We start from the raw sequence: 16438 nt of genomic DNA, 5'->3' as shown, positions 1-16438 counted from the left end.
GTTAAGTTAAACAGCAGTTACCTTGCCAGCTACATCAGTAAACTAAAGAGTAGCCAGTTTCTACTCTGCTTGCTTTTAAAACTCGGTGAAAGAGCACAACACATACACACTGAACTATGTTCAACTCTCCCGTGCTGGTCCAGCCAGCCTTCCAGAAGCTTTACTTTCACACAGCCTGTTAGCCCACTCTGTGGTGTCCACGGTCCAAAATTCAGAATGAAGGGAGGACATGACCCCCCGTCCCCAGTGAAAGTTGCGCTCCTGGGTATGGTAATAGATCATCCTTGTATATTTTGTAGTTAATGCAACAGTAAGGAGCAGTGTGCTATTTATATAGCTAATGGAGGATTTGGAGGGCATGTGTTTAAGATAGAACATCGCATAAGACACAGTTAATTTCTATTTAGAGAAGTGCAGAGAGAGAGAGAGTGAGAGAGAGAGAGAGAGAGAGGGGGGGGGGGGAGAGAGAGAGAGAGAGATAGAGAACAAAAACACCTCCAAGTGGTTTCAAAGGCCTGGGGCCCTGATTCCCAGAAGCCATACAGTAGCCTAATGATCAGATACTGTGGTAATGGTGCTGAAAAATAGCAGTAACACACTATTTAAGATTAGCCCACACATTGTAAGCCTCAGCAATATGATTGGTTGTTATGGCCTTGCAATACATTCCAGAACATCATCGGTCTGAACAGTTTGGTTAGGATTACTCCTTTTATTGGCATACTTATCACCATGAAGTAATCAAGAATTCACCATCATGGTCATAATATAATGGTCAATGGGATTATGTGTTGAGCAGATTTCACATTGCCATGTTTCCGTATGCTACTAATGTCTGTTCTCGAATTAAAGTATTGGTTCTTGTTTAGTATGACAGAGAAAAAGGCCTCATTAAGGCTCGCACACATCGCACCATATGTTGATCTGGTGTTCATCTGCCAATCGTTCGGCGCGCTGTGTTTTAGAGACCACCCGCTGGTGGACGGCAGACTGACGTCATTTTTGCACGATTTAAAACCAGGGCAGTCTCATGGCATACAGTCTTAAAGTTGAAATGTTGGAGAGTGTTAAAATACATTTAGCTTGACGTTGGTATTCATGCTGTGGTCTCTTCTAATGCAGCAGCCAGGAGCATCATGCTCTTTAAGTGAAGGGTGAAGGAAGAAGTGAGTGTAGTAATGCTCTGAGTGGAAGTGGAGGTTACAGACCTCCTCCACCTTACTCTGCCATCTGAGTGGAGAGGAGGCTCCAGCAAGTCACATCCACAGCCAAACTGCATGGCAATTGCCAAGCAGTTAAAGTTTCTCTCTCTCTCTCTCCCTTTCTCTCTTTCTCTCTCTCTCTCATACGCACATACAAATTGAATTTAAGTACATTTGACAAGCTAGGGCTTCTGTTATCTACCTTTTTTGGACCTTATGTCCCTGTCAGCTCAGGAAAACATCCATATTATCACCACCCACCCAAAAATCTGTATTTAAGACTAGGAAATTACTCATGCAGTAGAAGAAGTCACCAATTAGCATGTTTTACTCCAAAGCATTGCTTTGCATTTCTATGGAAAAACCAGAAACAACCGATTGCACCACTATCTTTGGGTTCAAATCATTCTTATTAAGACTATTTGTATCGTGAATGTGAGAATATGTAGCTGTTCCTAGAGATGTGCAGCTGTGTGGTTGGTGGAGACAGAGCTGACCTGATACAGAGTCATTGGCAGGGCCGTAGCTAGCTACTCCTGAGTGCTCTGAGAATATTCATCTCTTCAGTAACCACCAAAGACTGCAGCAGAGCAAAATGAGAAATGTTGTTTTATAATGAGAGCCTTAGGCAAAGATATACAGAGGCATGTCTTTTTAAGAAATTCTGTCATTATATATTCTCCTAGTGATACTGCAGAGAGGAGAAGGGATACTAAAGAACAAACTCACTCAACTGAGGGTTTAGGATGGATGCAAGAACATCTTTAATGTTGTGGGTGTCTACAAATGTTGATATTGCTGAGTGGCGTGGGGGTAAACACATCAACCTTTCATGCTATATTATATCAGATAGTGGAGTCTGTGATAATGATGATATTCTCTGGGGGTGTCACCTCTGTCGTGTGTTAACTCTCACACCTTCAAATAGATCCTGGTAAAGAACTTGCATGCCCAAAGAGCCAATCAGAGTGGCTTTTGGTAGTGTTTATTCCCGCAAACATTGGGGTTAGGAGTAGGGATAGGAGTAGGGCTGTACTTGACAGTAGCCATTCAAATGGTCTCCCTCTCTCTCTCCTGCCTCCTCTTCCTCTCTGCAGTGCGGCCTTGTCTATTTGCTCTCAGCCTATCCACTCATCTCAGACACGATCAGCCCGGTAGATTGTCGGCAGAGATGCTGATAGCTGTCACTAGCGATTCCCTCCTACACATCTTCCGCCCTCTTGTAGTCAGACCCTTGTTTGAAAAACAAATTAAAAATGTAGAGAACAAGACTTGTTAAACTGATTATTGCAACCTAAAGTTTGCCTCAGCTGTTACGGCCGAAGGAGGAATGAAATGGAAGTGGTGAGAAATCGATAGTCCACTCTGCCTCTTCCGACATCTTAATGCCAGTCTCTCCTGAGAGGAGGGCATGCTGAAGTGATGGAGTCTCTGTCAGCTGCAGGAGATGTCAGAGGAGTTTTTAATGGAGGTCTCGGCAGAGCTGACAAGCAGTGAGGAGCTTTTTTTATTTTACCTTTATTTAACTAGGCAAGTCAGTTAAGAACAAATTCTTATTTACAATGACAGCCTAGGAACAGTGGGTTAACTGCCTTGTTCAGGGGCAGAACGACAGATTTTTTTTTACCTTGGCAGCTCGGGGATTCGGTCTAGCAACCTTTCGGTTACTGACCCAACGCTCTAACCGCTAGGCTACCTGTGAGGAGCTAGGGCTGGTCGAGATGGGGGATAGACTGGCCAGCAGGGGTATGACTGGACGAGACGCTGTGTTTCCAATCACAGTTCTTCTCATACTAGGCTAGTGTTTATCAACTCCACCGCCACACATTCACTCTCTCCCTCAGTCTGGAACATGCTTAGGATGCCAATATGCTTAATTAGCCATCCTACTGGGTATACAGTCTGATTCTGGTACACGGTAAATGATAAAATCATGTTAACCTTGCTGGAATGAGATTTTAAATCACCCCACTGAATTTACCTGAGGATTAGATTCCCAACGCTCTGATTAAATGCATGGCCAAACCAGTATTTATATGGATGTTTCACACTGAAAATGATTCCTAGCTGTGAGAGCATAGTGTTAAACCAACACCTCTGATGCCGACAGTTTGTTTTCACTAGGCGCTAGATAAGATTGGGAATTTCTTTATGGCCCTATTTTTTATATTTGTAAGCAATGTTTTATAGCACAGTCAGACATTTTGTATATTTATCTGGGGGGATTTTTTAAAGAGATTGTATTGAATTATAGTGAAACGGATGGGAGATGAAAGTACATTTTTATTATTGTGAGTGCTCTGTCTCTGTCTGTAGGTTAGTCTTTATGCAGGGTGAGACACTAGTGTCTTAGTGAGAAGTTAATCTAGAGGCCCATAGGGACAATGTCTCAATATGTGTGACTTGCCTACACTTGGAGACTAGGTCCAGCTCAGTACAGGCAATATCAGACAATTGTAACCCAAACACAGCCATTCCATGTTCAATCCAGGCTGTCTCAAGGGAACGTGACCATTGAGGTGCAAGGCTGCAGGGAGGGTCAGAGGGCCACTGGACTGGTATTCACTTCTGGATCGATCACATCAGTAGTCAAACTCATTGCGGCGAGGAGGTGACCTCCCACTGCAACCCACTATTCTAAACTCTCAGCAGCGTTGTGCTAAATGGTGAAGTAAAGGCAGCGAACCTAGAGCCAAGCATCCATCCTAGGAGAAAGGTCACAAGCTACTTCCTGATGTGCATGAAAGACAGCTTAGAGTTTGAGAGTGGGCTGATGGTACTGCATGCAGGCCTTATTCCTATTCCAGCCCAGTCACTCACACCCACCACACACAACACACACACATGCACAGAGGCATACACATACACACGTGCACACACACACACGAAACACCGCCCGACACCTCCAGTGAAAACAAGTGGTGTTAGAAAACTTTCTTCCAATAACTGCAGAGTCACTATTCTGTCTTAAATGCGCCTGTGTGCACGTCATATTTTTGTATTTTCCTCAAGACCACGGCATCAAATCAGGGCAATAATGTCAGACAAATTGTGTAAGTAAATGTGAGCTTGGTTGTTCTAAGAGGGGGCGGTTACCCTCCCTGCATGCCAATAAGACAGCCCCGTGGTATCTAGCCGAAAAGCAATTCATTGAAATGCAAGAAAAGGGGGAGAATGCTCAGTGCAAAGATGCTGACAGGACAGAAAGCTGTGCTCATCCATCTCAGTTTGCCAAGTTTTTCCTGTCCCGGTGAGGTGAGGTGAGCTCCTCCTTGTCCTCCCTTTCTGTGAGATATGCACCCAGGGACAGTCAGAGGACAGACGGCAGAGAGGCAGTGCTACCTCTAGCAGCTAGCCCTTTCATGCTGTAGGCGGAGGCAATGTTTTGATCACCTTCTCCCGAACGTGATGAACTGTGACAATGGGTGTGAGTCTGAAACAAACTAAAAGTCGGCCATTAAATTAAATTATTCCCCCAAATAATAGAAAAAAGGAAATCCTGTTGTCTTCTCTCTGTCTGTCTTCTAGTCTGGCCGAGCCTTGACCTCTGACACTGCTCTGGCTCCTTGTTTCCTTCACTGTTGTTATTATGACTGCCAGCCTATCACAGTCCTCCCAGATCTCACAACTTCTAAATGTAGGGAAGGAAATAAAGCTTTAAATCACCAGACAGCTTATTGTTGATGGATTGATTGTTGATTGGTGATTGCAGAGCTGTTGTTCCCAGCGAGGTGTGAACATTGTTCACAGCAGACTGAGTTGTGAATGTGATTTAGGTCGACTGGCTGCTATTGTCCCAATGGGTTTTACGTGCGTTCGTTTCAACGGCTTCATTGTCTCTTGTGTTATACTGTGTAATCACACAATGAATTTCTCCTGCCCCTTTAACTGACTCATCACTCATCATTGTAGAGATGCAGAATGCTTTTTAACAGTCCTGTGGACCTCTCTCTCTCTCTCTCTCGCTCTCTTTCCATTCTCTCATGCCTGCTCTTCCTTTCTGCAGTGTGGACTTGACTTCTTCTTCTGGGCCCTTGGGGTATCTAAGCCCTCCAGCAGGGGTGGGCCTCAGTGTCCCTCCACCCTAGGGCTATCCCCCAGTCCACCCTGCCTCCCTGTGATCCCCACTGAACCACTGTCTGTCTGCAGCCCCCTGATTCTCCCACATCACACCAGCCCTGAGCAGCTCTGAAGGCAAGAGCAAGCTTATTGACCCCCTCTATGCTCCTCCTCATTCCCCAGCCTGCCTGGAATGAGCCCTGGGGCTCCTGTTAGCCTGTGGTGGGGTGTCTCTCTGTCTATCTGTCTGTCTCTCTGTCTATCTGTCTGTCTGTCAGGGGACATTATTCTCCTTTGGTCCCAGTTAAGGAGGTGTTTTTTGTCCTGAGCATGTAAAACTCAGCTGACACCCACAAATAGAGAAAGCAGCTTTGATCCTTCGTCTGTCATGACGTTGTAGAACTGAGACAATCTGAGACGACAGGCCAGGACTGAGCACTTTATTCCACCGTAGGCACTGGCTGAACTTAAAACACTCTGGCACCAGGAAAATGAATGCCAATCTGGGCTTTTACCTTCAGCTTGGCCTGTGTGAGGCCCCCTGTGTGTCTTATAGAATGAATGGGGAGTTACATTTATTTTTTGGTAATGCAGGCCCTCTATTAAGAGTCCATATCTAGGTGGCGTTTAATCATACTACCATTCACTCCCATTTTTTTTTGTACCTTATGGCTTCACTTCCTTTCGACACCTACACCCAAGTCGACCTGCCTGATAATATTTAAGGGCTGTAGTCCGGTCCAAACTCCAAGTCTTATCTCACTGTAATTGCTGTAAAGTGATGTTTACATAAATAGACCTGTGTTTTGCTTCTATAAACTGTATGTGTTGAGTTCAATGCGGAGCCCAGAAGTTGCACCTCTGTGGCCCTATTACTGCAGCTGTGCAGTCTCCCGACATTCAATGATGTGACAGGCAGCCCAAAACCCTCCATCCTCACCCCAACAGAGAAGGAATGGGAGGAGGGGAAGGAGACGATAGGTAAACAGAGCCATTAGAGACAAATCTCTTTCTGAAGAAAACAAAATCACATCATCAAACAAGAGAAAAAGAAAAATATGATCCTGCAGCCCTTTGGGGCCCCAGTGCTGAAATGATAGCCGACTACGACATTTGTCTTGATCAGCCTGCCCTTAGGGATTGAGAGAATGGAGGGAGGGGTGAGAGAGAGAGGGAGAAGCTGAGAGCACAGCTCTGCTCTGCTTCAAAGTGCCAGACACATTCATTACTTCTCTGTCTTATTATAGCTCTATGTGGACACGTCATGCACGAATCAGAGCGTACAGCGAGCCGAGCACGGTACTACCTAGCATTCATCTGTAATTTGGCCTTTGCATTTGGTATTAACATAGTTACTGTGGTCATCCTTTAAATAGCACAGAGCAAAGAGCTCTATAGAGAGACAGTGGAGCCCATCAGTCATGGTTGGCCCAAGGAACTATATACTGCTTTGTCAAAATGACAAGATGGACTATCTAGGTTTTCTGCTTTCTCTATATGACATGTTGCTGTTGATATGGGTTTGGACTGGAACAGAGGATATTAGAAGCCAATCTGTAGTAACACATCCAGCAAAGACATATACGTCAAATTTACGTCAAACATCCTGCATATATTAAACAATATCAGTCACTCGGATTGTTTTTGATTGGATATTGCACCAGGATCGCATCATACGCCCTCCTAAATATATGCCAAAATATATATTGTGTATATCCTATGATTTTTCATTGCATATCATACAATAGCCATGTAATATGGTTAATCATAAATAGGATTACGTGGTTAAGCATAATCTTGCTTCCCATAATGTGTTCCAATAATCACACACGTATGAAGGCTCACATGGCCACATACTGTCAAAACATGTTTTGATTCAAACACGCAACTTACTTGGCCAAATAAAAGGTAAACAAACAGATAGGAGGTGACATTCAGTGAAATGAACCTTTTCTGTCTTACTCAGAGAATGCCACCCCAACTGCCTCCCCTAGAGCTCTCCATTTCTCTGCATCCTGTCTCATCTACCATTATGACACATTCCTGGCCCCCCTCATCCACTGCAATGGACAGCAGTCCCCTCTCTCTCTCTCTCTCTCTCTCTCTCGCTCTCTCTCTCAATAGGAAGGAGGCTTCCTATTGACCTCCATTTTGGCTGTGCAATAGTGTATCTCTGTCCTCTCCGTTTGTCCTGTGCCAAGTCCTTACAGATGCTTGGTCATTTCTCCATCCAAACGCTAGTCAATTTCAATACTTTTTACAATTATTTTCCCAGAGTGGGTTCTCTGAAGGAGGCCAGTTTGTATTATAGCCAGCCTTCAAGCTATTTAGTGTCTCAAGCTGTTTTTCCATCTCTACTTTATTCTGTTACATTGGAATGCCCTGGGGAAATTTGGGGACGTCTGCAGTATCTTTGTCTTGCTGACCAGTTTGTTGTTGGTTTTATCTTGTCAAGATGCTGTCTCTCACTTTGATATTTAATTGTCTCTCTAGAGTGAATTATGCGCTAAGCTGTCTGATAGACAGTCATCCTCACAGCCGTCAGAAAAATGCTCCGCCTCTGTTTTTTTTTTTACGTTGGCGGTGTAACATCAGAATTATACAAATATAACATCATATTTTATTTATATTTATGATTAACAGGATAAAACCGAGTGATGTCATTGGGCATCATTACTCCAGATGACAGATAGTGAATGCAGCAGAAGGCATGAGGATACCTAGAGCCCACATCCTCTTTCGCAGTGCCAAGGCTGTTGGGTAGAGAGAGAGAGGAGGTGGGCAAAGAAAAGACAACACAAAGTACTGCTGAGATATCTCTGCCATCTGGCCATGTTTTTAACACTCAAGTGTTTGTTAAAGGGATCTCGATGAATCACCACATCTTGTTCATTTCGAATAAAGAAAATGTTCCTTAACATCCAGAGGATACAGGCATGATATAAGGAGGGTGATGATGATGATGGTGGTGAGGATGATGATAATCTGTAATATGGTGACAATAATGATGTGGTTAGGGCACGTATGATGGTGAGATGATGGTGATGGTTATGGGAATGGTGATAGGCAGCCATAGCGGTGGTGAAGATGATGGTGGTGGTAGTCATGGTGATGACCATTTGAGTGCCCTCCTCTCTACTAACTGTATCTGTCTCCTTTTCTCTATCTCCCTCCCTCCCTCCCCATTTCTCGCTCTCTCACTCCCCCTCTCCCAGGTCAGAACATGGTGTTTCCTCCGGTGGCTCTGTGGGTGACGGTGGGCCTGGCTGTGTGTCTGCTGGGTCTGCTCATCGCCCTGGCTGCAGTCTGCCGTAGGAAGATCAAGGAGAGCTGTGAGGAGGACAGAGCAGGTACCTGTCTGTATGTCTGTCTGTCTGAACAACTGTGAGGAGGACGGAGCAGGCCCACTCAACTCTGCAGTCTGTCTCAGCAGCGCCGCTCTGTTGTCTTTCTGAACAACACTTTTCACAGGAACACACTGAGCCACACTGGTTACCAGGGATGACAGCGGGAGGAGAGTGGTGGTTACTAGGGATGACAGCGGGAGGAGAGTGGTGGTTACTAGGGATGACAGCGGGAGGAGAGTGGTGGTTAACAGGGATGACAGCGGGAGGAGAGTGGTGGTTACCAGGGATGACAGCGGGAGGAGAGTGCTGGTTACTAGGGATGACAGCGGGAGGAGAGTGGTGGTTACTAGGGATGACAGCGGGAGGAGAGTGGTGGTTACTAGGGATGACAGCGGGAGGAGAGTGGTGGTTAACAGGGATGACAGCGGGAGGAGAGTGGTGGTTACCAGGGATGACAGCGGGAGAAGAGTGGTGGTTACCAGGGATGACAGCGGGAGGAGAGTGGTGGTTACTAGGGATGACAGCGGGAGGAGAGTGGTGGTTACTAGGAATGACAGCGGGAGGAGAGTGGTGGTTACCAGGGATGACAGCGGGAGAAGAGTGGTGGTTACCAGGGATGACAGCGGGAGGAGAGTGGTGGTTACTAGGGATGACAGCGGGAGGAGAGTGGTGGTTACTAGGGATGACAGCGGGAGGAGAGTGGTGGTTACTAGGAATGACAGCGGGAGGAGAGTGGTGGTTACTAGGGATGACAGCGGGAGGAGAGTGGTGGTTACTAGGGATGACAGCGGGAGGAGAGTGGTGGTTACCAGGGATGACAGCGGGAGAAGAGTGGTGGTTACCAGGGATGACATGTTAACATGAGGTGCCAGTGTCTTGGACAGCTGGTTCAGAATCTTAACACCCAGACAGTGTTTGTATGTATATGAGATTATCTGCTGCTGTGGAGGGATGCTGTGACCCCGTCTGTCTGCAGGAAGTTCATTTAGAAGAGTCTGATAATTAGCGCTACTGAATAGCTGGGGATGGCTTGCAGGCAGAGTAGGGACTGACTGAGAGAATGTATGGTGGGGAGCCGGTGGCCTGGCTGTAATGAGATGTGCCCCGAGTGAAGGAGACGGTTAAATAAAGGTCAGCCAGTGTCTGCACTGGTCCCTGGGGTTTAAAAATACATCTGGAACTGACACACTGACAGGCAAGAATAATTATAGCTCGATGGAACATATGAAATCAAAATGAAACAGAAAGAGAGAGGGAGAGAGTATTACAATACAGTGTTTCCCTTATATTAATTTCATGGCCGCTACTGAAAAATATAAAACATGCAAAAAAAAAGTATAATATCCCCCCCCCACGCTGCTGCAGAAAAGAATCCTAGGGGAAACACTGATTCCATACCATGAACAAAAGGTCTTGTGGGGTCGCAGACCTGTTCTCCAGTAACCAGGAGGAGCAGGCTACTCCTCCAGTAGTAGTAGAGAGAGAGGGTTGATAAACTGGCGGTGTACCACTCAGCTAAATGAGAGGTTAAGACTCATTCTGTTCCCTGTCTGTGGATGTTTCCAAGTTCTTCATGATCCCTGTTTGCCGAGTTGAAGAGTAACATACACTGACTTCTTCACGTAGCACGCAGACTCACACCCAGATAAATTGATACCGTATGAATACAGATGTGGAGATGTGTTGAAGTGCACATTCACAGCTGTTGGAACTGCAGGAAGAAGGAAAGTGCAACCTAATTGAGGCTGTCTTATCTTTTAATGGTGTTCTTGGGTTTGGCCAGATTGAAGTTGACGCTCTCCTCTGAAACTCTGGGTAGTGAGGGTAGAGGGGTCAAAACTAGTCCAAAACAGAGTAAGTCATTTTTCTTCCCTGTCATAATGTATATGGAGCAGTGGATGTGTATCCTAACTGGGCAGAGCAGCAAGTGGGATTGGAGTCTGGGAGATGAAAGCTCAATTTATTCTAGTATTTGTTGCAGTACACATCTTTCTTTCTTCCTTCCTTTTTACCTTCCTTCCTTTTTTCCTTCCTTCCTTCCTTCCTTCCTTCCTTCCTTCCTTCCTTCCTTCCTTCCTTCCTTCCTTCCTTCCTTCCTTCCTTCCTTCCTTCCTTCCTTCCTTCCTTCCTTCCTTCCTTCCTTCCTTCCTTCCTTCCTTCCTTCCTTTCTTTCTTTCTTTCTTTCTTGCATAATGAATGTGTATACCATACATGTCCAACACATGCTGTAAATGGGCCAGTATACCATATTCCTGAAGCTCATTTTACATTCAAATGTGCGTGTGATTTAATCAGACGTACCCTCGGAGTGTGTTATGTGGAGTGTGTTATGTGGAGTGTGTTATGTGTAGGTGACATGGGACGAATGGCCCTCTGTGATAGATGAAGGTCATCGTGGGGACATGGATGATTCACATCACTCCCCTGGGTACAGGGAATATCTGTCCTCTGTGAGCTTCTATCTTCCAGGTGCTTCATCCAGGTGCTGCATTCACTTGTTTTTATCCCTGAATGCATATGGGATGTAACTAATCACTTAAATAACCTTCTTATATTGGACCTAAACTCTGAAATCCATCTCAGAGTTTTACGATGGCCGCTTCCCCTTGCCAGAGCAGATTTCACTCAAACTCAGTGGATGGCAGCCACCATTTTGACTTTGACATAGAGGCATCTCTAAAAGGCCTGGTTCATCCTGGTACTGTAGAAGTGTCCCTGGAGGCTGCTCTTCCCATAGTGTCAGAGGTTGTTCCGTCAGGACAGGAAGTGTTGGCCGTTAACTGAGGAGAGGCGGCTCAAGGTCTCTCACAGAACATTTACACTCCGCATTCATTATTGATATTTTCTAACCAACTTTTAGAGCTAGAGTGTGATGTCATAGTGCTGAGATAAAGGGAGACAGAGAGAGAGAGAGAGAGAGAGAGAGAGAGAGAGAGAGAGAGAGAGAGAGAGAGAGAGAGAGAGGAGGTCGGTGATTCTATTCCCTCTGTCTTCATCATAAAAAACACAAATGCTGTAAAAGTTTCTAGTGAATGTTTGTTTAAACTAAATGTTCTCTTGGCACCAGAATTTAGAGGAGGGCAGCTGCTCAAATATGTGACCTTCTCAAATGGATTCCTGTGAAATCCTCCCAGATAATCATTCTGAGGAGGGATCCAGAAATAGGTAGGTATGCCATGCGAAGAAAGGGGGAAAACAACTCACTTGAAAAGCTGGAGATTTGAATGAATCACTCTGAGAAATTATAACCTGTAGGTATACACATACTGTCTGAGTGTGGTGTTTTCAAAATGCCAATACAAAATAGACTTGAAGGAATGTGGAACGGAAATGGAATTGTGGATGAAGGACTGTGGACATTACAATAGAAGCAGCATATATATTTAAATGAAACATGGCAATCTGTTTATTGCTGCAATTATGGGGATTTTGTGATTTTGCAAGGATTTTCTCTCTCCGTCAGTCTTGTAAATTGCAGCAGACATACAAAAAAACTCAGAGACAATATTGTTTCCTTCGTGTTTAATTTGGTCCAATGATCAGTTGAATCTGGGCGTGCAGTAAGTGTCTGACACTAAATGCCGACTCTCTCTCAAACACAATGGAGCTGAGGATGGTGTCAGAAAATTCAAATCAGCCATCCTCTGGTTCCTCTGTTCCTGGTCTAATTTTGGAGTGTGTGTGCATGTGTGTAGGTGTGCTTGTGTGTATGTGTGTGTGCGTGTGAGCACGTTTGTGTCTGCGTCCGTGTGCGCACGCGCACGTGTGTGCCCATCACTGTGGTTCCTGTCAGCCTGGCCCAGTTGATAGTATGTTTCCAGAGAGAAGAGCCAGTGGCCATAGCTTAATGTGATTACTGTCTTTGTGAGTGGGCCAGGCCAGGGGGGCAGCTGTGGTCCAGTGCCCCATGCAGCCTCAGCCTCCGACTGAGCCGTGAAGGATGAGCACACCATAGGTTTAAATGAGCTGCTGCCTTATGAAAGCCAGAGGAACAGTGCATTGCGTGCATGCTCTTGCGTGCCTGCGTGTTTTCCCCGGTGTGTGTATCTGTGTGTTTAATGGTCTGATGGCTTCTCTCTCCACAGCCAAGGAGCTTGAAGAGGCCAAAGAACTGCAGGAAGAGGAGCAGTCTAAGACAGGTCAGCCAAGGCACATCTGGAACAACCATCACCCCATTTTTACACCATACACATAGAGGCTAATTACTCCTCAATGCATACCCCATTCTTATTCAATTATGAAATTGCAAAGAACTTACATGAAATGGATTTCTGCTTCTACCGGTGCAATGTCTAAATGCAGAACTAATGTTTGGGCACCGAGCACGTTTTTCAGCACAATAGTGAGATAATATTTAATATTGTGTCCTGAATTAATGTTTTAATTAGCAAGCAGAGCAAGTTCTGTGCTCTGAGTCAAGGCCGTGGTGGATACCAGGCACAGGCCTGAACGACTCTCCCTCCAGTGATAATGTCTTTCAAGTTATTCATTTGACTCCTTCTTTAGTGTGATTGAATTATTTAGCCTCCCTGTGAACGCCACAGTTAATACTATGTGATTTTAATAAGCCGAGAGGTGAAGGAAGGTCTCTGGGCAGAGTGGAGGGAGACAATGGCTCCTTTCCCTAATGCATGTCTCATGAATGTTTCAAAGTGAACTCTGCAGCCAGTGGAAGGGTCACCATACCTACAGCTGCCGTACTGGCTTGGAGCAGGAAGATCTCCAAGACCCTCCACCTCATCCCACTGTTTTCTCCTGACTCCTCAACAACCCCCTCACTTTTCTCTTTTCCTCAAAAGCCACACCTGTGCGGGTGGTGGTGGGCGTGAGCTGAAGAGGGGCTCAGCGGCTCATTCTTCTGTCGTCTGAGGTACCTCTTTAAAACACTCCAGACAGGGGCTTTGTTTTGCCATCTGGCTCCAATTGTGCTGACAAAGGGAGAGGTTCCTGTGTGAGACAAAGGAGCTGAAATGAAGCCCACTTTAATAAACGCAGGATGATGGGGGGAGCTGCGTTTGTGTGTTATCTTAATGAGCTGTCCGGAGGAGAGCGTGCCTCCCTTTTCAAAGCCAGCCTGATTGGAACAATAACCAGTGATAACTGGGAGCCTGGACTCATCCTGGGCTTCTGCGTTTGGAAGGGGAGGCATTCCCCTCACCGGGCGTTACAGCAGCTAGCTAGCAGGGTACCGCTTTACAAACAAGATGCCTGGCCTGAAATCCTTGATGTGCTTGCAGCTGGAAGAGCCAACAACGCCCATTCCCCCTCCTCTACTTCCACACACACACACACACACACACACACACACACACACACACACACACACACACACACACACACACACACACACACACACACACACACACACACACACACCAACCCTCACCTCTTTTCTGAAATTAGTTTTGTAATCTCAGCGTGATGCGCAGTTTAGAGTTAGCTGCAGTAATCCCAGAGCAGCACACTGTTCGGAGTGGGCTGCAATCTCTCTCTTTGCACCACTAGCCCCTGTCTGTCTCTCTGCTCTGCTCTCTCTGCATCCTGGGCTCTGTGGAGTTAGCCTAGGCCCTAGCAACAGGGCACTGGCAGAGTGTGTGTCGTCGTGACCCAGTTCTTTCATGAGGGAAACATCATCAGAAAGAGGCGGAGAGATGTGAAAATGGTCTCCGGTTTGTGAGGTGAATTAACCTTCCTACTTGGCTTGCAGAGACAAGCTGCTGTCAATTTCACCTTTTATTTTAACTAGGCAAGTCAGTTAAGAACAAATTCTTATTTACAATGACGGCCTACCGGGGAACAGTGGGTTAAATGCGTTGTTCAGGGGCAGAAGAACAGATTTTTACCTTGTCAGCTCGGGGATTCGATTCAGCAACCTTTCGGTTCTGGCCCAACCCTCTAACCGCTAGTCTACCTGCCGTCAAGGTTGAAGACAAGCTAATGTCATGCTCCATAATGCTGATACCACGGAGTGAGACCACGGAGTGAGACCACGTCACGCATCCTCCAAGGCAACAGCTGAAAGATGGATGACAGTCGCTTGAATCGCATGAGATCGTCAGGTGCAATAGCTCGTCAACCTAAATATCTTGATGATTTTAATACACTGCACAGGAAACGGCTAGGGCAGCTGCCTCAGACTCAGTCACATCAGAGTTGGTGTATTCCCATAGCAGTGTTTATAAGAGCCTCCACAATTCAGTGGGATAGCTGTTTAATCTCTTCAACCATGACAAACCTGAAAAGTAAAGTTCAACAACCACGTCACGAAGGGAAATGGCATGACCACGTGATTTGTAGAGAAACTCTCACATCTCCATCTCTCACATGTTAGGCTTACATCTCCCTCCCTTTCATCAGGGAATAAAGATTACACATTGCACATTGTTTTGTGTCCTTTCATGAAATAGTCATATTCCCATGACCATGGGTATTAGGAGAACGACAAAGTCATGAAAATGAAGCCCTGCATCCTATAACACACAGCAGCTCAACCCTGGAGTCCAGCTGCAATCCTCACTGATCTACTCAGTAATACTGATGAGGAGAAGGTGAGAGGAGTCTAGAGGAGAGCCAGCCCCACCCTCTCTCCCCAGCTCCACCCTCTCTCCCCAGCCCCACCCTCTCTCCCCAGCCCCACCCTCTCTCCCCAGCCCCACCCTCTCTCCCCAGCTCCACCCTCTCTCCCCAGCCCCACCCTCTCTCCCCAGCCCCACGCTCTCGCCCCAGCCCCACCCTCTCTCCCCAGTCCCAGCCTCTCTCCCCAGCCCCAGCCTCTCTCCCCAGCCCCACCCTCTCTCCCCAGCCCCACGCTCTCGCCCCAGCCCCACCCTCTCTCCCCAGTCCCAGCCTCTCTCCCCAGCCCCACCCTCTCTCCCCAGCCCCACCCTCTCTCCCCAGCCCCAGCCCCACGCTCTCGCCCCAGCCCCACCCTCTCTCCCCAGCCCCAGCCTCTCTCCCCAGCCCCAGCCTCTCTCCCCAGCCCCAGCCTCTTTCCCCAGCCCCAGCCTCTCTCCCCAGCTCCACCCTCTCTCCCCAGCTCCACCCTCTCTCCCCAGCCCCAACCTCTCTCCCCAGCCCCAACCTCTCTCCCCAGCCCCAGCCTCTCTCCCCAGCCCCAGCCTCTCTCCCCAGCCCCAGCCTCTCGCCCCAGCCCCAACCTCTCTCCCCAGCCCCAGCCTCTCTCCCCAGCCCCACGCTCTCGGCCCAGCCCCACCATCTCTCCCCAGCCCCAGCCTCTCTCCCCAGCTCCACCCTCTCTCCCCAGCCCCAGCCCCAGCCTCTCTCCCCAGGCCCACCCCCTGCCCTAGCCCCAGCCTCTCTCCCCAGTCCCAGCCTCTCTCCCCAGCCTCCGCTTCTCTCCCCAGCCTCGCTCCCCAGTCCCAGCCTCTCTCCCTAGCTCACGCTTCTCTCCCCAGCCTATGTCTCTCTCCCCAGTCCCCACTTCTCTCCCCAGACCCAGACCCAGCCTCTCTCCCCAGACCCAGCCTCTCTCCCCAGCCACAGTCAAACCCGACAGGCCTCTCTTTACACAGCCACTGCAGCCAATGTAGTCTGTGGTGCTCCTTTCTCATGGGCTGTCCCAGTGGTCACATATTACTGCTTAAAGATATGTAAATACAGTCGTTATGATTCCTTCATTAGTGGATGTGGGCCTCAGAAGAACTTCAGGAGAGCTAATTAACAGACGTCCCTGTGCTCTACGGCTAGTGTTCCTCTGCATAACTCGTGTGCTTCTGCTTGTGTTCCTCACTAGTTTAATACAGTACAGTACACTCCTTCCTCAAGAGGGTGCTTACTTCAACACTATCAACCTGCATCCTGGGAATAGGG

General features: G+C 47.3%; 1 protein-coding gene across 2 annotated transcripts in view; it reads left to right on the top strand.

Moving 5' to 3' along the window:
• Window positions 1–16438, top strand: part of LOC106587232 (CD276 antigen) — a 73348-nt gene that overhangs the window by 41323 nt on the left and 15587 nt on the right. For both annotated transcript variants that reach the window (XM_014175426.2, XM_014175427.2), the window contains exons 5-6: window positions 8477–8611; window positions 12694–12747. In XM_014175426.2, the coding sequence (XP_014030901.2) occupies window positions 8477–8611; window positions 12694–12747 (189 nt within the window). The remainder of the gene's footprint in view (window positions 1–8476; window positions 8612–12693; window positions 12748–16438) is intronic.

The sequence above is a fragment of the Salmo salar genome, chromosome ssa26 (assembly GCF_905237065.1).
Source record: "Salmo salar chromosome ssa26, Ssal_v3.1, whole genome shotgun sequence".
Lineage (NCBI taxonomy): Eukaryota > Metazoa > Chordata > Actinopteri > Salmoniformes > Salmonidae > Salmo > Salmo salar.
The sequence above is the reverse complement of the archived record's forward strand: the minus strand, read 5'-3'. Positions and strand labels throughout refer to the sequence as shown.